This window comes from Chiloscyllium punctatum, chromosome 25 (assembly GCF_047496795.1).
Source record: "Chiloscyllium punctatum isolate Juve2018m chromosome 25, sChiPun1.3, whole genome shotgun sequence".
NCBI lineage: Eukaryota > Metazoa > Chordata > Chondrichthyes > Orectolobiformes > Hemiscylliidae > Chiloscyllium > Chiloscyllium punctatum.
Genome location: NC_092763.1, coordinates 49,011,006 through 49,038,034, shown reverse-complemented (window position 1 = coordinate 49,038,034; position 27,029 = coordinate 49,011,006). Strand labels below are relative to the sequence as shown.

Here is a 27,029-nt window from a genome sequence, read left to right as displayed (position 1 = left end):
AGGTCGAGCGTGAATGTGGTGTGTATGGACTCAGCAAGGCATTTGATAAGGTTCCCCATGGTAGGCTCATAAAGTCAGGAAGTCAGGGAGAATTGGCTGGCTGACAGAAGGCAGTGAGTGTTGTTGATGGAAAGTATTCTGCCTGGAGGTCCGTGTTGAGTGGTGTCCCGCAGGGCTGTGTTCTTGGGCCTCTGCTCTTTGTAGTTTTTATAAATGACTTGGATGAGGAAGTTGAGGAGCGGGTTAATAAATTTGCAGATGACACAAAGGTTGGCGATGCCGTTGATTGTATTGAGGGCTATTGCAGGCTGCAGCGCGACATAGACAGGATGCAGAGCTGGGCTCAGAAATGGCAGATGGAGTTCAACCTGGATAAATGTGAAGTGATGCATTTGGAAGGTCGAACTTGAATGCTGAATATAGGTTTAAAGCCGGTATTCTTCGCAGTGTGAAGGAATAGAGGGATCTTGGTGTTCAAGTACATAGATCCCTCAAAGTTGCCACCCAAATGGATAGGGTTCTTAAGAAAGCTTATGGTGTTTTGGCTTTCATTAACAGGGGGATCGAGTTTAAGAGCAACAGCTCTACAAGTCCCTGGTGAGATCACACTTGGAATATTGTGTCCAGTTCTGGTTGCCCTACTATAGAAAAAATACAGAGGCTTTCGAGAGAGTGCAAAGAAGGTTTACCAGGATGTTGCCTGGACTGGAGGGCTTGTCTTATGAAGAAAGGTCGACTAAGCTCGGACTTTTCCCTTTGGAGAGAAGGTAGAAGAGAGGTGACGTGATCGAGATATACAAGGTAATGAGAGGCATGAATAGAGTCAATAGCCAGATACTTTTCCCCAGGGCAGGATTGACTGGCACGGGGGGGGTCATAGTTTTAAGATATTAGAAGGAAGGTATAGAGGAGATGTCAGAGGTAGGTTCTTTACTCAGAGAGTTGTGAATGAATGAAACGTGTTACCAGCGGTGGTGGTGGAAGCGGAGTCATTAGGGACATTTAAGCGACTGCTGGACACCCACATGGACAGCAGTGAGTTGAGGGGCATGTAGGGTAGGTTAGGTTATTTTATTTTACATTAGGATTAATCCTTGGCACAATATTGGCCTGTTCTGTGCTGTACTTTTCTATGTTCTATATTCTATCGTTTAAAGTCTAATGTGAGTTCTTCAGAAGAGTTAGCTACTGTCCTGATGAATAGCCACATTAGACTTGAAAAGTTAACTCTGTTTTGCTGACCACAGAACTACTGAGATTGTCTACCACTTTGTGTTTGTTCATTGCTACAAATCTGCTACAGGATCCAGGCAAAGTCCTTTCACTGTCAGTACATAAGCTATGTACCTAATTTAAAGCATCCTTAATTCAATTTTTGTTCTTGTCTAGTTTGAGGAGTTCTCTCTAGCAGTCATATCTGATTCAGGTTGTGGCGTGCAATGGCTTCTTCCATTATGTCCGAGAGTCATGCAGAAGAGATGCAGGCCATTCAGCCTACCCCATCTGTGCCAACCAACAAATCTCAAACTACACTAATCCCATTTATCTGCACTTGGTCCATAAGCAACTATGCCGTGGCATTTTAGGTGCTCATTGAGATGCTTCGTATATGTTGAGAGAGTATTTTCCTCCACCCACCATCTCAGGCAGTGCATTCCATATTTTACCACCCTCTGGGTGAAAACACTTTTTCCTCATCCCATCTAAATCACACACTCCCCTTTTTTAAACTTGTGCCCTCTAGTAAGAGACACATCTGCCATGGAAAAAGAATTCTCATGATCTTCCCTCTATTTTCCTCTTATAATTTTGTATTCCTGAATCTGATCCCCCTCATGCTCCTCTGCAATAAACCCAGCTTATCCAGTTTCTCCTCATAAGCAGGCAGGTGGGACTAGTTTAGTTTGGAATTATGTTCAGCATGGACTGGTTGGACTGAAGGGTCTGTTTCCGTGCTCTATGACTTTATACAATTGAGATTTTTCATCCTAGGCAACATCCTGGTGAATTTCCTCTGCACCCACTCTGGTGCAATCACATCCTTCCAATAGTGTGGCAACCAAAACTGTATTCCATCTATGACCTAACCAATGTTTTATAAAGTTGTAACAAGACTTCCTTGCTATTCTACACCTCGACTAATGAAGACAAGCATCCTATATGCCACTTTCACCACCCTGTCTACCTGTGCTGACATCTTCATATGTGTTGACTTGTATATCAAGGTTCCTTTTGTTTCTCAATGAATGGTAGGTCTCTAGTGTGTTTATCCCTTTCTTATTAACCTCCCAAAATGCATTGCTTTGTTTAACAGGATCAGGATTAAATTCCATCTGCCATTGCTCTGTCCAAATTTACCAGCTGATCAATATCAAACTGTAGCCTGAGACCATCCTCCTCACTATCAAAAAAAACCATTAATTTTTGTGTCATCTGTGAATTTACTAATATGTTCTCCATTTACATCCAAATCATTAATGTACTTAACTAACAGCAAGGGCCCCAACTGAAAATCCTTGTGTCACACACCTGGTCACAGGCTTCAAATCACAAAACAACCCTCTATTGTCACCCTTTAACCCCCCACATGCAAACTAATTTTGGATCCAGGTTTCTAACAAGCCTTGGATCCCACCTCTTTGGGCCAGTCTTCCATATGGGGATACAACTAAAAACCTTACTGGAGTCCATGTAAACCCCATCAACTGCATTACTCTCCTCCACATACTTAGTCACTTTTTTTAAAAAAATTAGTCAGGCAGAAATTCCCTGCAACAAATCTATGCTGACTATCCCTGATCAATCTCAGCCTTGCCAAATGTTGATTTAATTCTGTCCCTCCATTTTGTACAATAATTTCCCTACTACTGACATCAGACTAACTGGTCATTAATTATCTGGCCTATCCTTACTGCCCTCCTTTAACAAACCAATTACATTAACTATCCTTCGTTCATCTGTGGCCATGATGTATTTAATATTTCTGCTAGGACCCAGTAATCTCTTCCCTTGCCTCCCAAAGCAGCCTGGGATGCATCTCATCAGTCTGTGGGGATTTCTGCACCTTTATGCCTGATAATACATTTAATACCTCCTCCTTATTAATCTTAATGTGTTTCAGAACCTCACCATCCCAACTGAAATCCCCACCTACAATGTCTTTCTCCTCTGTGAATATAGATGAGAAATAATCATTTAAGATCTCATCCACACTCTTTGGCTCCATGCACAGATTGTCCTTTAGTCTCTAGAAGACCCACTCATTCCCTGCTAATCCTCTTTTCATTTCAAATGTACTTCTTCAGTTCTGATCAAGGGTCACCGAACTCAATGGTAACTCTGCTTTCATCCTCCCAGATGCTGCCAGTCCTGCTGAGTTTCTCCAGCAATTTTCTGTTTTTGTTTCAGATTTCCAGCATCTGCAGTTCTTTATTTTACTTTAGTGCAGCTCCTCCCTGTTGTCCAAGAGGCACCTCATAACTCACCTGTACTTGCTGTATTGTCAATTGATAGTGAATTGCATCACTGAAAATCTTCAATTGCCATGTAATTGCTTATGTTTCTCATTCTTGTTGCTAGCCTTTACGCTTTTGACTGTAATTATGTAGGAATTCGAAAAAGCAAGAGAGTAGAAGTGGTATTCACTTCTGTCTTGTCATCAAGATTAGTGCATAGTGGTTAATGTTAGACCATTTGGTGATTCTGAAAACTATAATACTCCCTATGGAGTAGTGATACAGACACTTTATATTAGAAAACATCATATCAAAATTGAGGGATTGAACATAGAATGTTACGAAGAGGCATGCAGAATATGCCAAAGCCTGAGGTAGTGAAAAGTGTATATGTGGAAAATTGGAGATTAGAACAAATAATGAGGAATATTTGTGACATCAACAACTGTAACAATGAGCAATGTCGGGCGACAGTGGATGAAAATGTATCAGATATATTAAAGTGGGGGGCATGGAGTAAATAAGAGTGTGTGTGTGTGTGTCAGGGACAAAGTGTTAAGAGTAGGGGTGTGAAGTACTTCAGGAAGTTGAGTGAGAGGAGTGGATATTATGTTACCATGAAGCATATGACCTATGTGCAGTGAGAGGTGCTACATCTGTTAATATTACACAAGAGTTCACTGCAGGAATTCAATATATTGTTTAAAAGGTTCTTTTACATATTGTGTGCAAAATTTGGGATTTTGGATCTCATAAATTCACTGCAAACAAAATGTAAAACTGCTAAGACCTAGAAGCCTGGCACTTTATGATGTAATGGGTTTCACGTACTGTAAAAGCAGCTTCAAATTGAAACTGAAGACTAGAAATGAGAGGACGAAGAGCTCCCAAGTGCATAAAAGCACCACTGGTTTATAAGAGTAAATTTTAAATTCAACATAAAGAATTGAGTGGAAATATGGTTGGATGTGAAGGACTGAAGATATATTATATTGAAATATTTCTTGCTGTCTTTAGATCATGTGCATGGTGGCACAGTGGTTAGCACTGTTGCCTCACAGCGCCAGAGACCCGGGTTCAATTCCCGCCTCAGGTGTGTGGAGTTTGCATGTGTGGAGTTTGCATGTTCTCCCTGTGTCTGTGTGGGTTTCCTCCGGGTGCTCCAGTTTCCTCCCACAGTCCACAAATGTGCAGGTTAGGTGGATTGGCCATGCTAACTTGCCCGTAGTGTTAGGTGAAGGGGTAAATGTAGGGGAATGGGTCTGGGTGGGTTGTGCTTCGGCAGGTCGGTGTGGACTTGTTGGGCTGAAGGGCCTGTTTCCACACTGTAAGTAATCTAGATGATTTTTTGAAAAATTTATAATTGACAACTTAATACGTTGTAGGCACTTCACACGTTCTCCCGTATCCTGGCTGAGGTGAGGGTAGAAGTACTCTCTGAAAACCAGTACGAACTTCTGTGGACAGCCCTCCACAACTCCCTCTGCACAGAGTGCTGTTTTGGGTTCTGGGTGCCAACTTCTGGCCACTAATGACTAGGGTTATTCACTGGCACCAATACTCTTTTCTATGCTGAGTTGAAGGGCCTGTCTCATGAGCAGTGGTTGAGGTTAGACCACACGAGAGTCTTATAAAGACAACATACTTGTCTTGCAAAACAGTGTGTATCTTGTTGCACTATAGCAATAGATACAGTTACCATTAACTAGTTAGGTATATTTACATCTATCACAACTATGTTATATCTGTCTCCGTCAGGACCTTGTGCAAGACCAACTGTTTCTACACCCAAATGCTGTGACATCATTAGGCTGGGTGGAGTTAATGCAACTTCAATATTAACTCATTTCAAACCATTACCTGATACAACTCAGACCCTCTCTTCTGCAGCTTCAGCTTCAGCTTCATATACCTATTGTGTATGAATCAAAGACCCATAATTCCAGTATGCATTCAGTACACGGGGCAGAACATTTCTTAACACTGCCTCTAATGATGTAACTCAATACTAACATCAGGAGCTCTCTTTTTTTTTTCTTCTCCAGTTCCAACATTAAAATTGCCCTTCAGAATCCCTATAGTGTGGAAACAGGTCATTTGGCCCAACAAGTCCAGACCAACTCTTCTGAGAGCATGCCATCCAGACTTTCTCTATCACCCTGTATTTCTCATGGCTAATCCACATAGACACTATGGGCAATTTAGCATGGCCAATCCACCTAACCTGCACATCTTTGGACTGTGGGAGGAAACCCATGCTGACAAAAGGAGAATGTGCAAACTCCACACAAACAGTCACCCAAAGGTGGGATTGAACCTGAGTCCCTGATGCTGTGAGGGAAGCAGTGCTAACCATTGGGCCGCTGTGCTGCCCTTAGTTTCTCTTGGTTCAAATTATTGTATTGTGCTCAAATTTATTCTGCAAGCTTGTTAATTAAAACTAGCCAACCCTATTTCATTTAAGGACCTGTACTGACATGAGAATGGATGGTTATGCTTACCAGCAGTTTGGGGGTTCATTAAAATTCAAATTCTCAGGGTAAGTAAGGTAGAAAATGCATTAGCATACAGAAAAACTGGATAACTTTGCCACATTAGACATTATTGAGATCCACTTAAATTAGTGATGGAAAATTACACATTTATATTCTGCCTACCCATAAGAATGCAATTGCAAAGTGAAAAGTTTTAAATTACTTTCTATCTTTGTCTGATAATGATTTGCAAGAATAAAGTCAGATTAGCTGTTTGGTGAACTAAGACACATAATTATTCTTGACTTTTGGACATTGAACAAGGTTCAGTATGAAGTCATATCCTCACTGCATGAATTTATTTTCAATATGTTTTGTTTTTGGAGGCCTACTAAGTTAGATTTTCTTCCAAATTTATAAGTTCAAGGTTGCAGAGTAAAAGTTCTTAACTAAACAATGCTTTGACACATACCAAAAAAAACTCTGTTTTTTTTCTTTTGAAATCAGAATTTCCAATGATGTATGCTTGTGGATGAGTTGGAATATTTCACTGGACTTCAGTGGAATTGATAAGATGTAATGGGGTAATGAATGTGTCCGTCATTTTGATATCATTCGAAGGTTTTAGATAGACCAAAGAAGAATCAAAATAAGAAGAAAGAATTTGATAAGAGGTTGGATTTAAAGACCAAAGGAGAGCATTAAATATGTAACATTTGAAGTGTGAACTCTCAAGGACTTGCAAAGAGAATAAAACCATAGGATTCGACCGTATTTTTAAGCTACAGGATTCCATAGTTTTTTAAAAGAATCAAAAATAATTTTGCTATACAAAGTTGGAACAGTAATAAAATCTACTACAGAACTTGCAGTCTAATATCCAGAATTAATATGATTAGCAAACTGCGATTGAGCACCCCTCAGCGCACATCAAATCACAAACATGGTCGAGACAGATGGCATTAATTTCTTAGCAGTGTTCTTTATGGTAGTAACCCTGAATGTCATCAAATCTCATTTAAATTTTAAAAGGAATTCTAATTCTTCTCTCCTCAACCTACTACATCATGGACTACATGAAGGACTGCCTACTATCTTGTTAGCTCACTTTCCAAATTGGACTGCACTCCCATTGATCCTGTAAATTGCACTTTGTCCACAAATCACAAGCTTCACCAAGCTCGTTCTGCACTTGCATAATTTCTTTTAAAGGTCTAACCTCGTTCAGCTGCACCTAGTAAATAGTACTTGAGGGTATCTTACATCCCACTTTATGCTGCAGTGCACCGGTTTCTACCAAGTTACCTATGGCTTCCAAAGTTCGCTTTCCTGGGGTCTATTGAAAATGGACTATTGTAACAAATTAGCTGATCTGAAAATAGATACGATAGCAACTTGAAAAAATAATGTGCATTTCTATTTGTCCTGGGTTATTTTTGGCAATCAGTTCATTCTCTATTACAAGGCAGAACTGAAGATATTAATCATTGAAACTCCCTTCGTACCTGAATTTTGCAATATTTGGATTGCTGCTTTAATAGAACAAATGGACACTACTTTAGGAAAAGCAATTCAACACAAGATGAAGAATGGATGATGGATAAGTGGAGGAGCAAAAGGGAAATTATAGTCAAAGGTAATGACATGATTGAAAGAGGACTATTTAAAGCAAATTAAATTTGTCAGGCCCATTGTTTGTTTGTTTCTTCCCCAAAATATATTACGCAGTTAAAAGTGCTCTCATGTTGAGTTTCAGCAAAATCAACAATGTTATCAGGATAATTCTGAAGTGGAAGATTTATCCACAAATTGAAACAAAGGATATGTAAAATAAATCCAATCTGGTCAATATATTAATCCCATCTTGCAGTTTAACTAAAAATATAGTTTTCAGCAATACTAGCATTAAAAAAAACTTTAAGTTTGAGAAGGGGTTCTTATTTTGGATAGGAAGCCAGTTTTCCCAGGGAAAGAGCCCACAGAAGACTACAAGATTATCTGATACAATTAGGATTTGAAAATAGATACAACAGCAACTTAATAAAGATGTGCTCTAGACAAGCATCGCTATTTGTTTCAAGTTAAGAATGAACTTTTAGACTTTTGGCAACTTTTGGCCTTATTCTCCAGTTACAAACAGCATTTTGTGCCTATTCTCCCAAAGTAATTCACAGCTTATTTTTGAACAGCTATAAGTATCTCAAGACAACATATGCCATAAAAATTGTGCTACGTTGTTATCTCATTACTATCCTTAATAGTGAACTTTCAGGTCGAGTCTACACTGCTGTCAAATTGTCTTAGTATACATCTGGTTCAATGTGGCTATTTTTAATAACTGATTAGCACTTAAACATTTCACTTAACCCCACATCATTTTTTAAAATCTATTTTATAAACAGTTGAAGCTGTCCATCAAAATGCTCCCTTGATAGACACCCTGGTATGAAAATAATAGCTTGGGAAATCAGTCATGCAGCTGAAATTAATTTGCGACTTTCTTCAAACTCCACACATTTATTAAAACTGTTCGCTGACAACTTTAACAGCTCCAGTCATTAACAAGCTGGTTGATGGCATCATCAGTTCACAGAATCCCTACAGTGTGGAAGCAGGCCATTCAGCCCATCAAGTCCACACCAACCTCTGAAGACCAACACATCCCTACCCCTATCCCTGTAACCCAGCATTTCATATGGCTAATCCACCTGCCCTGCACATTCCTGTCCACTATGGGCAATTTAGCATGGCCAATCCACAAAACCTTAAGTGGGGATGTGCACTGATACACACACACACACATACACAAGTATATACAACAAGACCTGGGTAATATCCAGGCTTGAGCTCTTGGCAATTAACATTGTCACTTCCTGGCACTTGTTAGCTGCCTATGTTCAGGAACAGAGAAGTTAACCCTCTCAGTTTGCTTAATAGTACTTTCATTGTGAATCCCCAACTATCAACGCCCTGGGCATTACCAAGCCATATACAGTAAATGCTAAATTGCACATCAGAGTTTAGGAATTATGTGCTGAGTAACTCTCCTCCTGTCTCCCAAATGCCTGTCCATGATCTGTAAGGCACAATTCAGGAATGTGATGGAATTCTCTCCACTTTACTGGATGGGTGCAGGACTAATAACACTCAAGCAACTTGACCCTATCAAGGACAAAGCTGCCCATTTGATTAACACCTTATCCATCACCTTCAACAGTCATTCTGTTCATCTGTACTTACCAAAGTTCCTATAACAATACCTTCCAAATTCACAACCTCTACCCTTTAAAAGGACAGGGGCTGCAGATGCATAAGAGTACCACCTGCAGGCTCCCCTCCAAGCCACACACCATCCTGGCTTGGAGCTATGTCACTATATCATCACTGTTGCTGATTCAAAATCCTGGAACTCCCTTTCTAAAACACAGTGGATGCCCCAATATCCCAAGGATTACTGCAGTTTGGAAAAGCAGCTTACCACCAGTTTCTCCAGGGCAATATATGCTGGCCACGTCAATGACTAACACCCACCTCATCCCATGAAAGATTTCTTTTAAAAGATGCATTTATGCACATTTTATACCCAAGCATAGCTATTTTTTAATATTCCCAAAACATGCTTAACTGCAACCAAAGAGCAGTAACCCTTCCTCCAAAGGTGTCCTGGCACCAGATAAAAAGATGTACCTTTCCTCTCTGAGGGTACCCTGACTATGCAAAGACCAGACATACAATTACCTGGCTGACTGCATACTTCCCATGTGTCCTGCACACACCTGCAGATCACCCCACCAACCAGCTCGATTGCAGCAGGAACACTTCATGTGCAGTGGGCGGCACCCAACTCCGATTGGACCAGGTTACATACAGTGCTGCTTACTTGCTATCTTAGTGCTCACTTGCATAGTGCCTGCCAGTGCGGTCATTGCTAATTAGTGCAGTCACAGGGCTGGGCAGCTAGCCATTCTGGCATCAGTACACAGTCAAATGGGAGGGGTGGACATTTTGCTGTATGCTGCATCAATCTCAGTTGCACCATGAACGAGCAACATGTGTAGCCATATTGCATGTGTAGCAAGCAAACAGCCATGTTTCAAAGCCTTGGTGGAATAAAGGAAAGATAAAACCATCCTTTTGATGGTGGTTTAACCTCAGAATCCATATACTTCAGGCAAGGGGAGAGACCTTTAGTATAAGCTAAGACAGTGTGGGAATCAAATCCATGCTGTTGGAATCACTGATTGCAAACCAGCTGTCTAGCCAACTGAGCTAACCAACAACCCCATCACCACTCCTCTGCCACAGCCACTAAGGGAACAGTTTTCATTGAAATCCATGGAGACATCCACCAGTCAGAGGACAACCTCTCATACCAACCAAAACAATTGGTCACAGTTAGGCATTTTGGCAAAGTGACCTTGGTCAGGGAGTCCACACCTCTGCAATCCAGAGACAATCCAGGGCAATGGTTAGTTCCGTGGCTCCATAACAGTCAATCTCGGGATCACATTAGTGCAGTCAAAAAAATGTACAGGCATCAGTCACAGACCTGGGTACCTCTCTGGGGCTGTCCAGTCAGATCACTCAAAAGGGTGGGCCACATTCAATCTATTGAGTCTATCCATGGAGACTAAAGAGAAAGATGTGTGAGGGGGTGGGCTGCAGTGGGGGGAAGGGAATAGGAATGTGCTGTGTGGGAAGGGCATTCAGGAGCCTATTCATTAGGATTGGGGGCTGCAGGCTGGGGGATAACAGTTGTAAGGGGAAGGCTACTGCATTTGTAAGAGGGTGTAGAGGTAAAACATGGTTGAGAACAGACTAATGCAAGAGGAAGGTTTGGTCATGGTCATGAGCACTCTGGCTTCAAGGTAGTGGATGGAAACAGTGCAAGCCCACTTCACCAAGGGCTGGGGGTGAAGATGGGCAGGTGCAGACTCAGGTAGATTGTTTGGGTGGGGACCTGAGGAGGTGTGAAGCCTATGGGTTATTGTAAGCACTATTAGTAAGGGAATGTAGAGTTTAGAGTCTCACCAACCTGAGGATCTAGAGTCTTCAAGCCACTGACTGAAGAATGTTCATTGTCATCTTCCATCATACTGGACATCAAAAGCACACAATGGGAAGAAAATGGCTAGGTCACACTGAGTGGGCAAGGTAAGTGTCTTGGTCTGAGGGAAGTGGGTGCAAGCCACATTGCACACTGAACTGACCTTTACCTGTACAGGACACTGACCTGTGGGATTTCTCATTCCTGTCATACCTAAGGCCACCTGTGTGCTGCATACCTCTCTGTCCCAGACATCACTGACCCCTTAATTTACATGAAACCCTTTGGACACAGAGGTCAGGATAAGAATGTGGATAATTTAGCATGTGGGGCAATCATATCAGCATTCAACAGCAAGCTGTCAAAACAGACATTGATCCATGGTATATCCTGTATGGACATGAAGTTGAGCATCATAGTAGAGGAATAATAGTTAATGAGTTTAGTAAGATACAGTGAAAAAACCCTCCAGGTGACAGGGCAAAAAAGATCCATCTCTGCTCAGACTTGGCCAAATGACAATAATTTTCAGCCTGAGTTTTCAAATTCAGAATTATTAATTGAATTTCAATTCCCCCAATGGGAGGATATGATTCCATGCCCCTGGAACATTAACCTGGGCCACTGGATATTTGTGCAGAGATCATGGATTGAACTTTACCACAAGCCAACTTAGTGCCAATTGTGGTGAGTTCAATGGAAGGTTTTTCTCGATGAACCCTAGAGAGATATCACTCACTAATGATCCAGAGCTTGCCTTATTAGTGATACACTGTGTCTTGGTGGTACAGTGCTCATGCTATGTTCCCTCTCACCAATGGTGGAGGTACTCACAAGTGCAGGACCTCATGGGTTTTCTGGCACTAGCTTTCCTTGAAGTGAGCAACTCCTGCTGTCCTGCAGGGGGCTTGGCAGGTGATTGCTATTTGGCAAGTAGGTGAATCTTTCTTGGTCACAAAACATTGTTTCTGTCTCCCAGTCATCTGAATTCAATAAATATCTGGAAGTAGGAGTTCAATGACGACCATGAAACCATTGCTAATTGTCAGGAAAAGACAATCTGGTTCACTAATGTCTTTTAGGGAAGGAAATCTGCCATCCTTGCCTGATGTGGCCTACATGTGACTCCAGACCCACAGCAATGTGGTTGACACTTAATACATTTGCGATTGTTGTTGCACAATGTGGTGACGAGCACTCTTGGTCAGGATTAGTACTTCACACAGGTGAATGCACAAGGTTCACATACAGTGTGCCCTGATCTTTTGCCTGTACTGTGTAGGTGTAGGTGTCTGTTTAGTACTATTGTCTTTTTGAAGGGCCAAACATTGTAAGAAAATGATGTGCCCTTCTCATGGAACAAAACAAATACTCTACCAACTCCAGTATGGTGGCTGTCATTGTCCTCTCCATTGCACAATAGCTACTTGATTGGTGATTGAAGGAATCAGCGATCACACTTCAGAGCGAGACATGGACTTAACCTCCATTCTAGGGACCCCACCCAGATCAACAAATTGCCTTCCTGATGACCCTCTCTGTAACTATTTTGATCACACATCCAACCAACTGGGTAATTTAATTGACCATCTCCCCATTTTATCCCATGGCCCTGGAACATCAAGTTACCATATCAGACATAGTAGTGCACTGTCCTCCATCCCAGTGAAGCCAGGGTGGTACTGACTATCTATGAAAACCCCCCTCCCCCTTTATTACACCTTTCCCTCTCGTGCTGTACCTTCTTCCTTGAATGTTGTTATTCCCCCTTCAGTTATCCTCTCTACATCCTGACATACTGCCTCCAATGCCCACAATTAACAAAAAGACTGAGTTCATGACTTAATCAGCAGAAGAAGAAATAATATGCAAGATGCATATACAAGTGAGTCCAAAAAGATAAAAGTTGAAAGGATATGTGGATCAGTTTCTGAAATGTTCATAAAGAGCAAAGAACACGCTGCAGTTGTTACTGAATGGCACCAGTCGTATTGATCTCAAGTTAAGCAGTCAATTTTTGGTTCCTGGTTTTGCTGGTTGTAGGAGATGCTGTTGTTTGGATTCCTTTCAAATACGATTGAATCCTAGCATTCAGAATGACAGAGAGTCTTCTCTTGTGTTTTGCTTGTAGTGGAGGGATGCTGAAATGGCAATTGACAAAGTTGTAGCCCTCACAGAGCACTAATGCACACAGCAGGGTGTCCAGCCAATAACACACATAGACTAGTGTTGCAGTCAGCTTTTTACTGTTTTTTATGAATATTACTTGAAGGTAAAACAGACCTGTCTGCATGAGGAGTTTTTCTGTTGACAGCTAAGGCTAGTCAACCCTTCATTATCTCTTGTTTGATCTCTAGCCTGTTTGAAGTTTCTCTGACACTTTACAGATGTAACATTTCATTGGCTTCTGAAAGGACTTTACCAGATAGTCACTGAATTTACATCTGCAGGTTTTTTTACTTCTGTAGCAATCTTTTTGCTTCAAAAAGATAAAATCACAGTGGAAATTAAAAGTCTCTAAATGGGTTCTGATCCATCATTGCTCTGTGCTTTAAAGGAAAACGTCTTCATAAATCAAGTATTATTTTATCAAATTGGAAGATTAGGTTCCAAGGTTTAGTCTAGAGTGTACATTCACAAATTTAATTCCAAATACTTTGATAGATGGATAGATGGGTTTTCACTGAGCACTATTCTCTGATATTTCCTTGTGTTGCTTTGCTTCTTGGAATTATTAACAGGCTTCAGCCCATCTGTATAATATTTTTTAAAGCAGACCTTTTGTAACTAGAGGGAGAAAAACAACCAATGCAATCTTTCTCTCACACAATTACTGTCATGAGTGACCAGACAGATGTCTTCATTTGGGAAAAGCAAGTTTAGCCATAGAGGAAGACATGAGTTGCCTCCAGACCTTTCTTGCATATTTCTGAGCTCAAAGGAAGCATTCTTTCACCTCTCTAAAATGGCATAACATGTGGACAGATCAACTCTAATGGGAATTAAAAAGTGAAAACCTATCTTAGGGATGTGGGTCCAATTTCAGCCCAGATTGACCAAACAAAACGTTCCTTGACACTTGCTTCTGATGACTCAATGTCCCAAATGAAATGAGCTTGAGTAATAAGAAACCAGTTCCCTGTGGACTATAACCATTGCAAAACACTGGCTGTAATTCAGAACCAACTGGCATTCACTTATCTCTTTCATTCCAAGAGCTTACACAGGATAACTTAAGTGGGAAACAGATATGCCATTCTAATCAAGTGTGGGCAACTCGTCTGAAGCCAGGATTCAAACATATCTGACTTTTTTTTGATCAGACATGAAATATTAGCTTATTAGAAATTACAGGGAGATTCATTGTGCCAAATTTTCATCTATTTGGTGTTAATCCAATTCCTGATCAGGTTTTCTAAAGCTACTAGAAACACTTAACAGTTTTTGTTCAATTTATAATAGAATGACATTGTATAGACACCCATTCTTGGCAAATGGGTGTCTGGGGCTACACTGGTACATTTAAAAAGCTCTATACAAGGGTTGATAATAGCATCTTGAATCCATCACTAAACATTTTTAAATAGAAAAACAGAATACGACAGATGGTGAAATAAAACATGTAAAGGTTGAAATACTCAGAAGGTTATGGCAACATCTGTGAAGAAAGAAACATACTTAATATTACATGTGACTTAATCTAAAGTGGGAAAAGTTAAAAATGTATAAGGTTTTTGAAACCTGGCTGGGTGGGCCAAGAGAAAAAAGCAAGTTCTATTAAAGAGTGAAATGCAGTAGAGTTTGAAAGACAGACAAGTTGGTCTTACAGGGCTGAAATGGAGATGAAGAAGGGCTTATGCCCGAAACGTCGATTCTCCTGCTCCTCGGATGCTGCCTGACCTGCTGTGTTTTTCCAACACCACATTTTTCAACTCTGAAATGGAGGTGAGGCAAAAATGAAACCTAGAAGCAAAAGGTGTGCCTAGAGCATGTCATGCCATAACATGATCAATACAAAAAATAGACAAACAAGGACTCCGAATGCAGCACTTGCTTAATGATTGCTCAATGATTCAATTGGGCAATTTATCTCCCTCGAACCAAAGCCAAGCTTCCCTATCAAATATAACCCAATTATCCAAGGAGGACAAGAAACCCACCTTTTAATGCCAGGTAACTCTATGGCCAGGATTGTGGTGAAGATCAGGGGTTGCCTCTGTGAAGTCCATACCCCCTGTCTGGATATGTATCTCAATTGGAAAATCCAAGTTGTGTATAAAGCAGGGTTCACATCAAGTGACTTTTCAGGATGAGATGAAATTAGTGGATCACAATGTTTAACAAAATGAATTTATAATCTACTTCTAAACACCAGAAATGATGGACTCTCACCAGCTAGCAAAATACTTGCATAGAAAAGCAAACTTAACCAAAATGTCAGTATATTCGGACATACACAATAGTACAGCTGACAATGTCACTGTTGGCAAGGACATCATGGCTATTTCATAAATAAAATAGGTTATCAGTTTTTAAAATATCATGCCCCATACAGGCAGTGCATTTATTGTTGCTATTTTTATTACGAATATCCACTTAAAACACTAGGACGTGACAGACAAAATAAATTCCTTTAGGCTCCCATCAGAATGAAGTATGAGTGTCCTTGAGTTTGGGCTGGCTACAGCAACAAAATAATTAACTTGGCACATAGACTTTCACAAGGAGCAGCCAAGAGCCTGTAGGCACAAAGGATTCATCTGAGTGAAGGAAAATATTGCACAGTTGCTTTATGGGAAAAGGGTTATATTCACAGTGTTATCAGGCCTTTTCCCAGAGCTTTGCTTCCATCTGGAGGTAACAGAACAAATTACACACACAGGATAATGAGAACTTTGAATATATTTGCAATTCCAGGATGGCATTGAAGGTTGACTACTCTAAAGGCATTAGCCCTGCCACCCTCAAAATAAATTGGATAGTGTCATCATTAAATGCCATGGATCATATGGATGCATTAAATGTTCATTTTAGTGTTCGGGGCGGCACGATGGCACAGTGGTTAGCACTACTGCCTCACAGCGCCAGAGACCCAGGTTCAATTCCTGCCTCAGGCGACTGACTGTGTGGAGTTTGCACATTCTCCCCATGTCTGCGTGGGTTTCCTCCGGGTGATCCGGTTTCCTCCCACAATCCAAAAACGTGCAGGTCAGGTAAATTGGCCATGCTAAATTGCCCGTAGTGTTAGGTAAGGGGTATGGGTGGGTTGCGGGTCAGTGTGGACTTGTTGGGCCGAAGGGCCTGTTTCCATACTGTAATCTAATCTAATTTAATATTAGCAACAATAATTTCAGGACTTGTGGCAAATACATTTTGTCTCATTTTCCTCTTTAAATCAGTTTTCTCCATTTTATTTCCTTGCACCATCATGTTTCAGCTTTGTGGCTACAGTTTGTACAAAGGCCACAAATAAATCGAGATTTTCAATGTTTGTAATGGGACAAAAGAAAAGTGAAAGTTCAAAGAACAGGATAAACCCAGAAGAAGTGGTTTTTAAAATGGTTTTACTTTGAACAGTTACTTTTACTCTGGCTAAACAGATGCTGCAAGTATTTAAGAGGAGCTAGATTTTGCACTATTGAATTGAGGGCTAAAGAAGCTGATACAAAAGATTTAAGGCCTAAACAAAATATTGATGAATTATTTTAGCAGTAAAATACACTTTGACTTGTAAAAGAGTTAAACATAGCATATCTTGATCATTGTATGTAATTCATATTTTTAATGAAAAACAAATGTATCATGCTAAAGTTTAACAGTGTGTTATGCACTGCAAACCTTTGTAGCTAATGAAATGTTGTTTTTTTTTATCTGAAAGAACTGAAACCAAAAGGGTTAGAAGTTACATTATAGCTGTACAAAGACCTGGTGAGCCAATACGTGGGAGTACCTCATAGTTCTGGGTGCCAGAACAATAGAAAGGATATATTTGCTTGGGAGGGAATTCTTCTATAAGATATTTTCCTTGGAAAGAGGTTTTAGTTTATTCTTTCACACAGTATCTGTGTCACTGTCTAGGCCATTAATTATTGTGCAGCATGATGCCTCAATGGTTAGCACTGCTGCCTCACAGTGCAAGGGACCTGGCTTTGATTCCAGCCTCAGGCGACTGTCTGTCTGTGTGGAGTTTGCACATTCTCCCCATGTCTGTGTGGGTTTCCTCCCACAGTCCAAAGATGTGCAGGTTAGGTGAATTGGCCATGCTAACTTGCCCATAGTATTCAGGGATGTGTAGGCTAGATGCGTTAGTCAAGGATAAATGTAGAGCAATTGGGTAGGGGAATGGGTCTGGGTGGGATACCCTTTGGAGCATCAGTGTGGACTTGTTGGGCCAAATGGCCTGTTTCCAGAGTGTATGGATTGTATGATTCTTATTTTTCATCCTAATTGTCCCTTGAACATAGTGGTAAGCCACCTTATTGAACCTCTGCAATCTGGTATACCCACAGTGCTATTAGGAAGGGAAAGCAAGGATTTTGACCCAGCGACAGTAAAGAGACGGTGATTATTGTTCCACGTAAGGGCAGTGTTTATCTTGGAGGAGAACTTTTGGGTGGTGGTCTTCCTCAACCTTTTAGGTATTGGAGGTCACAGGTTTGAAAGTAAAGAAGGCTTGGTGAATTGTTGCAGAGCATCTTAAAACTAGTACACTTTGAATTCCAAGGAAAGATGGTTAGATTCTCTCTTGTTGGAAATAGTCCTTGTTTAGCACAACTATTAATTGCCACATGGGTGCCTAAACCTAAATGTTGCCCAGGTCTGGCTGCATATGGAAATGAACTGCTTTGGTGTCCAAGGAGTTGAGCTGAGAATTGACCTCCAACAACCCAAACCATCTTGCTTCATGCTCGGTAGGAGTCTACACAGTGCAGTTTTCTCTGATTCCCATTGGCTTTAGTTTTGCTAGGGCTGCAGCCACCTCATACTCACTTAAAGGTTTAGCTGATGTCAATGGCAGTGTGTCACTTCATCTCCTTTTGAGTTCAGCTTTGAGTTTGTTGAAGACACTAATTAGGTCAAAAGCAGCTTATTTGGTAAGTGCTGCTTGATTATTCTGTCAATGGTCCTTTCCATTGCTTTGCTGATAGTTAAAAGTAGGCTGAGTTGTAATTGTGTTTATTTGTCCTTTTCTTTACATACAGGACTTGCATGAGCAATTTTCTACATTGCCAGGTAGATGCCAGCATTAAGGCTGTACTGGGACAGATTGACTTGTGCTCCAAAACTAATTGTGCCCTGAGTTGTCAATACTGTTGCTGGAATGCTGTCACGACCAATGGACATTGGATACAGCCATGTTTTTAGCTATTTCTAGAGTGAATCAAAGACTGACATCTGTGATGCTGGTGGCTTCCAGAGGAGACCAAGATGTATCATCAATTGACACTTCTGACTGAAATTGTTGCAAATGGATCCCCCATTGTGAAACATCTCCCTCCTATTAGTTGTTGAATTGCTTACCACCATTCACAAGTGGATGGCACAGGACTCGAGAATTAGATTTGCTGTGAGACTGCTTAGCTTTATCAGGACTCCATATTGAGTTCAATTATTTTAGGGATTGAATACCTTCTTCCAAGTCTTCTTATTCACACTACACCCCTGGCCTTATCATCACATGGCTGTTTCAGCACAGCCAATCCATTTTCAAATACTTATGGTCCCCATTATCAGTTTTTTCTCTTTTTATTTCCCCTGGCATACCATTATCCATCTGTTTGTTGGCCTAGCAGTCCTTTTCTTCCTCTGGCTCTTTCCAGGCACTCCTTTACTACCCCCTGTCTGCAGCATATATGTGATCTTTTTCTAGCTGTGACTAGTTCTGAAGAAGGGTAACTGGACCTGAAATATTGACTCTGCTTTCTCTCCACAGATGCTCCCAGACCTTTTGAGTTTCTCCACTAACTTCTGTTTTTGTTAAACAAACTAGTTTTGTATTCCCTTAAACTTAGAGATTAAATGGCAATTTCATCAGTTTTCTCAATATTGAGGGGAAGGGATAAATTAGAGGAAATTCTGCTAATTGGGCTATATAAAAGTTCCTCAAGGGGTATTTGCATGCTCTTGATGCTAGACACATCCAAGAAAAATGTCAAGGGCATCACCAGGAACAACGTATTATATTCATGGACTTGACCAAAATATTTGACTCAGTAAATCATTATGCTTTTGGATTGTGCTTCAAAGATTTGTAACTCTTTAACCTCATCCCACTCTGTATCAAAAATGCAGTGTTGCTGCTCACTCAATCTGCTCTGCAAGCCATTCTGGATGCCTTTTAATTCTGTATACAAGAGAATTGATTTGACCTTGAATGTTGCCAAAACATAACCCACCTATTAATTCACACTTAATCAATGATATATTCCACTTCCCATATACATTGAAGGAGTGACTCTGAAATATGTTGAACATTTGCCACACCTTGGCAATTATCTGTCTCAAAAGGCCAACATTGATGAGGACATTACACAGTAGATCAACTGTGCGAACTCATCCTTCTACTATGGCAGTGTTTTTGACAGCAAAGATCTCTGTAAATCAGCAAAAACCCTAGTATACAGAGCAGTTGTCACCACCATACTCCTCATCACAGTGAGACCTGAACACTATATCAGTAACACAAACAGCACCAGAGAAATTCCACTAATAGTGCCTCTCTTACATCCTCCAGACATAGTCAGAGAATCATGAAACACAGACAAGTATCCCCTTTTGAAGCCTGATCCACGCGCATTCAAAAACCACTCCTGTAAAATCAATGACAATGTTTGAGTGAGCAAAAAGCATCATCCCTGGTATGTCTTACGTTCTCAACTCTTTAAATGGCCAATGTTCCAAGGAGGACAAAGCAAGCACTTCAACAATACTCTGAAGCTCTTCTTGAAGTAAAATCATTAATAACTGGGAGAAGCTTGCTACCAATCATTCAAAAAGATTACAACATCGCCATCTAAGTCACAACACCTAGGATCTGAAAGTTAAGAACTGGCCAGTTCAGTCACATGAAGACAGAGGGCAGAAACCTGCAATCTTGAGTAAATGTCACCTTAGGTAAAAAAGGGACAGATGGTGTTGTCAGTGATAGGACAGCAGTTCAATAGTCAAAAAAAATTAGAGCCAGATCCCTCAGAAATGAAATTAGAAAGCACTTTTTCATTAAAAAAAAGGTTCTCAAAGTTTGGAACTCCCTTCTGAATAGCAGTTGATGGTGAATCAATTAATCATTTAAAATTTGAGATTGATAGATTTTGGTTAATTGTAGCTATTAAGGAATATGGGACAAAGGCTAGCTAGGTCACAGGCCAGCCATGATTTCATAGAATGGTGAAACAGTTTTGAGGGACTGAATGGACTGTCCCTATGTAACAATGCAATGCATCAATTTTATTAACATAACTATAGTAAGGCTCTCCAACCTGCATCTTTGCACGTTTGCAATCTTTGTATCCAATTTCCTGGTAAGACAATTTGTTTTCTAATTCAACATATGAACAAGAAAGTTGTGAATTTTCATTGATAAACCAGTAAAAACTGATTTTAAATGTCACACTTTATAATATTGGTTTTTACTTGCAAAATGCAATGTGTATAGACTTGTAAACCCATGGATGTAAAGTTACAAGTTCAATATTCACAAGAAGTCACTAAATATTTTTCTCTTCTTTGTTTTGAGCAGGACCTTCACAATGACCCTGTTACAGATCCTGGCCATTATTTTCTATTTTGCCAAGCAATCCTCGTTCTCTGCCATAGACTCCAATATGACCTGGCATAGCTCTGAGATCCCAGTGTTCCTTCCCCAAGAAATACTGAAGTTGGACAAACCTCGATTCTCTGCAAAGGCTGTCCCAGATCTGACCACTCACTGCAATGAGGAGTGCCTGTGGAAAGAGGCTCACCCTACCTTAAAGGATTTAAAAGAAAATCTCTCTTATGAAACAGTTTACACCAACGGCACTCGAACACTCACTATGGTAGACTTTGCTGGCTTTGATCCAAGTACCTTTCTCTTGAAACAGTACACCCCTAGGAGATTACGGCGTAAGAGGCAGATTTTTGGAGTGGATGGAAGATTTGATATTTCTGGAAAGCAATTCTTGCTTCATTTCCCCTTTTCTACAACGGTGAAAATCTCCACAGGGTGCACAGGAGTCCTGGTGTCAGATAGACATGTGTTGACAGCAGCACATTGCATCCATGATGGGAAAGATTATGTCAAGGGGGCGAAAAAATTAAAGGTTGGGTTTTTGCAAGAGAATCCCAAAACCCAAAAGTTGGCAAAAAGTTCCAAACTTCCACCAAAATTATTGACTAGGTGGTCACGTGTCAAACGCACACAGGTACCAAAGGGTTGGATACGATCTCAGAATGACCTCAGTATGGACTATGACTATGCTTTACTGGAATTGAAGAGGCCTCATGACAGGCCACACATGGAGATCACAGTTATGCCAACTACAGACCAAGTAGCGGGCAATAGAATCCACTTTTCAGGATTTGACAGTGACCGACCTGGACAGCTGGTGTATCGATTTTGCCGAATTATCAATGAGACACCTCATCTCATCTACCAGCATTGTGACGCTCAGCCAGGCTCCAGTGGCTCCGGAGTGTATGCTAAATTGTGGTTGCCAGAGAAGCAGCATTGGGAAAGAAAGATTGTCGGTATATTTTCGGGACATCAGTGGGTGGACCTCAATGGGGTGCAGCGAGATTACAATGTGGCAGTTCGCATTACACCACTGAAATATGCACAGATCTGTTACTGGATCAAAGGCGCTTATAGTGATTGTCATCTCCATTAAAGCCATTAAAGCAGCACAAAGAACACAAGAATGACCCTGCCCATTTAAGGCATTCAGTACCAATTTTTAATTCCAACACACTGATTCAAAAATATTGAGGCCCTGCACAAGAGGACAGACAGCTGGAGCCTTTCTAGACAAAACTCCATTTTCCTTGTGATCAAGGTCACTGACCGAGAATTTGAAGAAGTTTGAACATATCAAGACTTGGTACATCAATGATCAGGTTGCCACCTTTGCAAAGTTTAAAGCTAATCAGGATGCAACATTGGGGCAAAGGGTTGACTTCTCTCATTTTCTTAATAGATAAAACTATTCATTCATTCAACATTGACATTAAAAATTCACTCGTTCAGCATTGACATTAAAAACGAGTGTAAACTAAATGGGTTCAATTTCTGGAGTCATCAACCAAAAAAAAAATTGTCTGATCAAAAAAAAATTAGTGGCGACCCTATTCATGAAAACCTTCTCAGTGATTCAGTAACAGACAGTTTTGTTCTAAAGAACAGATTTCTCTCTAGTTGCAATTTTTTGTAAAATTAATTTCAATAAGGATTGAAAAGGAAATTTGGAAAGGAAACAGAAAATAAACATATTTAAAGCAACATTACGTTTAAAATCCCTACCATCATGTGACAATGCCATCAAGTCCTTTTTTTAGAACCAATTACTAACCTTCAGTGATTTCAAGTTGTGCTATTTTTCCTTTTTCCATTTTGCTTGGATAAAGCTTTTAGCTTCGAGCTATTGCCCTGTGACAGAATATCTAGAACTAGGGCAAGTTTATTTCACTGTACCAATTTGGAAATTGCCACCATTCAACATTGTGGAACTTTCTGAAACCTTAATAGTCATTTGAAAAATATCTTTCTTGATGGTATTTAAGGAAAAATTAGAGATACCCAAATAGAAGCAAAATACCACTGATGCTGGAAATCTAAAATAAAAATACTGAAGAAACTCAACAGATCTCACAGCTTCTAATCTAAATGAACTCTAAAGAAGAACTCGGGGTGGCATGGTGGCTCAGTGGTTAGCACTGCTGCCTCACGGTGCCAGGGACCCAGGTTTGATTCCGGTCTCAGGCAACTGCCTGTGTGGAGTTTGCACATTCTCCCCATGTCTGCATGGGTTTCCTCCGGGTGCTCTGGTTTCCTCCCACAATCCAAAGATGTGCAGGTTAGTGAATTGGATTTGCTAGATTGCCAATAGTGTTCAGGGATGCGTAGGTTAGGTGCACTGGTCAGGATTAAATATAGGATAATAGGGTAAAGGAATGTATCTGGCTGAGTTACTCTTCAGAGGGTCAGAGTGGTCTTGTTGGGCTGAAGGGCCTGTTTCCACACTGTAGGGATTCTATGAAAAAAAAGTCAAATGGACTCAATGTTAACTCTGTTACTCTCTCCACAGATGCTCCCAGACCTGCTGAGTTTCTGCAGCATTCTGTGTGTTTGTCAGATAACCTAAAACCCACCATATTTCCTGGGTTGAGTCCTCAGCCTGCACATCAATCTGGGATACAGCTTAATTGGTGCAGCTCACCAATTGTTCATTTGAGCAACCTCAAAAGAAAATGATTGCAGGGAGCAAGGGTACATTTCTTTTGTGAAAACAAAAGCTAGTATTAAAAATAGAAACAATAAAGAGAAGGTAGTACCAGTCCTCTTCATTAGTCAAACCATGACTCATCATTCTTGTTTATCTCCCATCTCTGTGACAGCCTATTTAGTGATGATCATACCCTGTAGTGGGCAGGACTGACCCAATGCTCAAATGCTATGTACAGTGTAGTCCATCACCCTAATACTGCCAAAGGGTCATTTTTATGATCATTAATTTGGTATTGAGAAAAAGTATTTAATGCAACAGGTAAATTTCTCAATTAATTTGTTTTTGTTGTGCTAAAAAAATTTAAACAAAATTCCGTTGATAAGATATTGTCCGTTCTGCTCTCAAATTGGGGTGGGGACAGCGATCTTATCACAAAACATTTGGGCTTTTGGCACCCAGGATACTTTTCACTGATGACGCCAGGCTAATCAAAATTCCACCCCGACCCAAACTGTTCAGCATACGTATCCTATTTTGAGAGCTACTTTGTCTGTCTTGTTACTTGATTTACATTGCCAATATAAAACTGTTTAACATGTTCAAAGAAATTTAGAAGTGGAACTGCATTAAATAACACCCAAGAAAAAGATGCAGATTTATTTTTGAAATAAATACTCCAAATTTGTGCTTGGAATGTACTGTGGTACATAGTGATGCCCACTGAGTTGAATGTTATTGTGTAATTATAGTATGACTTCAGATTCCTCTTTGTGACTTAGTGTCTCCTAGTTAGTTACTGCTATCTGGAAATTGAAAAGACAAAAATGCTGCAAAGGTATTGCAAATTGCATGATAAAAGTTAAGTTAAAATCGGACTGCCTCAGAGCCATAAATTGGCTTTCCTTCATTTTCTTGTTATAAATGTCATTTACTTAGAATCCTTTTTTAAAATAAATATTTTTGAAGCTCACTTTCACAGTGCCTTGAGAAAAAAAGTACCACCAGAATGCAAATCTGACAAATTATGAATCTTTTTTGAAAGCTGTAATTAGCGAAGATGATGATTGAGAGCAGCTTTAGCCAAATAAGGGGTCAGCAGGTGAAAAAGTATATATGTGAAAGACACAGAACACGAGAAAATCAACAAGGCATTCTGTTGATTGCTTGGGCAGGCTATTTAGGATAAAAGAGTTCAATGATTAATTTCCATTATTTTTTACTCCTTTATTATTTGACAAATGTTTATCATTCTGCCAGTACAGAAATTCATCCCAGCACCTGCTTCACATCCCAGAGAAGTTTTGATTTTCATACCATTAACATTCATTGGAATTAGTGGTAATGAACCATCACAATGACTTGAAGTAGAAATGTTTTTCAATGAAATTCAGATACTGATCGGTTTTTCTGGTCGAAGGTTTGCTGAAGACTGCAGTACACAACAAAAGGTCATCGGAGTCAGTCTCTGATAAGTCAGCAGCTTCTTCCAATGCTGATTTCGAGCCTCATCTGGGGAATTTACATCATGCAATATTGAAGCCAAAATCCCATTCCACCCTTCCGTACTCTCAATCAAGTGAGAAGTACAGGCCAGAGCAAAGCAGAAGAGAATAACATGAGAACTATCAAGGTTCAGATGCCATTTAAACAGATGCTTAATTCTGCCTGTATAAAGATGGGTAATGAGAAACTTTAAAAAGATTATGAATGGGAAATTTTGAGAAGAGGATAATATTACACCAGTGAACACATTTCATTTTTGCCTGGTATCATATCCCCACCATGTGCACCATTTCCATTCTGTCTCCAGCAATGCACATCTTTCATAACTTCTTCACCTTGAACTGATTCAATTTAGATTTGTTTCCTATTAGCCAATTCCACATCATTGATTCACTTTGGATAAAAATGAGCTTTGATGGTCATATCTACTCTGATTTTTTTTCAATTATCACCTTTTTCAGAATTGCCAAGTCGTGTTTAGTTTTAAATTTCCATCATTGCTTTTTAATTCCTTTGTGTCCATATTCTTTCCAATTTGTGTGGTATCCTCCGAGATATCTGCATTCATCTCATTTTGGCCTCATCCTGAATTCAAATCACTTGATAGCTGTGCCTTCTTGCCAAGCTTCGAAGCTCTGGAATGTCCTCTCAATTTCTCTAACTCACTTCTCTCCTTTGAGAATATGCATTAAAATCTACCTCTTTGATCTAACATCATATTAGATCATGGTCCTGTGAAACATCTTGGGATAGGTTACTAAATAATAAAGGTTCACTCTGAAGTAAGCATTTTAAATAAGGTTTTTTGCAATTATTGAACGATGGGGAGATTAATACAGCACAATATTAAAAAGGTAGGCATCGCCTTGGAATAGTTTTCTTAAAAATGGTCTTTTTAGTATGTAAAAGTGAAGAATAAAATCAGCTGTAAGAGTTACCCAGTGGCACACCATCCAGTAAATAATTGGCCAAAAATAGATTAGGACAGTGTCAATTTCAGACACGGGCACATGTGCTAAAAAGCAGCATTCACAGCCTGGATTAGCTAAGGTGCACAGATTTTAACAAAAATGGCCTAACCAATGACCTGTACAGCTGCAACATGACCTCCCAATTTCTGTACTCAATACACTGACCAATAAAGGTAAGCATACCAAACACCTTCATTATCTTATTTATCTGCGACTCCACTTTCATGAAACTATTAACCTGCACTCCAAGGCCTCTTTGTTCAGCAACACCCCCCAAGGACCTTACCATTAAGTGTATAAGTGCTGCCCTGACTTGCCTTTCCAAAATGCAGCACCTCATTATTTATTGAAATTAAACTCCATCTGCCACTCCTCTGCATATAGGCCCATCTGATCAAGATCCTGTTGTACTTGGAGGTAACTTCCTTTGCTGTCCACTACACCTCCAATTTGGGTGTCATCTGAAAATTTACTAATTGTACTTTCTATGTTCACATCCAAATCATTTATATAGATGACAAAAAGCAGTGGACCCGGCCCTAATTAGTGTAGCACATCATTGATCACATGTCTAATCTGAAAAGCAATCCTCCACGGCCACCCTTATTTACATTTCATAAATTGAAAAGTTTAATTTCCTAATTTTTTGCTTCTATTTCTATATCCTTTTACAAAAGGTGCATTATTGGCAAGACCCACATTTGTTGCCAGTCCTACAGCTCCAAGTGGTAAGCCACCTTTTTGAGCCACTATAGTCCATTTTGTGTAGGTACGCTGACAGACATGTTGAGAAAATTTGGTAGCAGTGGTTAGCACTGCTATCTCTTAGTGCCAGAGACCTGGGTTCAATTCCCACCTCAGGCAATGGTCTTTGTGGAGTTTGCACATTCTTGCAATGAGGACCTTACAATTTGTGGGTGGCCTGGTGGCACAGTGGTTAGCACTGCTGCCTCTCAGCACCAGAGACCCAGGTTCAATTCCTGACTCAGGTGACTGACTGTGTGGGTTTCCTCCAACAGTCCAAAGACGTGCAGGTCAGGTGAATTAGTTACGCTAAATTACCCCTTTACCTAACACTACAGGGCAAATGTAGGGGAATGGGTGGGTTGTGCTTCAGCAGGTCGGTGTGGACTTGTTGGGCTGAAGGGAGTGTTTCC

General features: G+C 40.3%; 1 protein-coding gene across 1 annotated transcript in view; it reads left to right on the top strand.

The window, feature by feature from the left end:
• LOC140495922 (serine protease 23-like) overlaps positions 1–24,101 on the top strand; it is a 36,212-nt gene extending 12,111 nt beyond the window's left edge. Inside the window, exon 2 of the mRNA XM_072595221.1 lies at positions 20,716–24,101. Within this exon, the coding sequence (XP_072451322.1) occupies positions 20,726–21,844 (1,119 nt within the window). The 5' untranslated portion in view covers positions 20,716–20,725 and the 3' untranslated portion in view covers positions 21,845–24,101. The remainder of the gene's footprint in view (positions 1–20,715) is intronic.
• Positions 24,102–27,029: the final 2,928 nt, after the last annotated feature.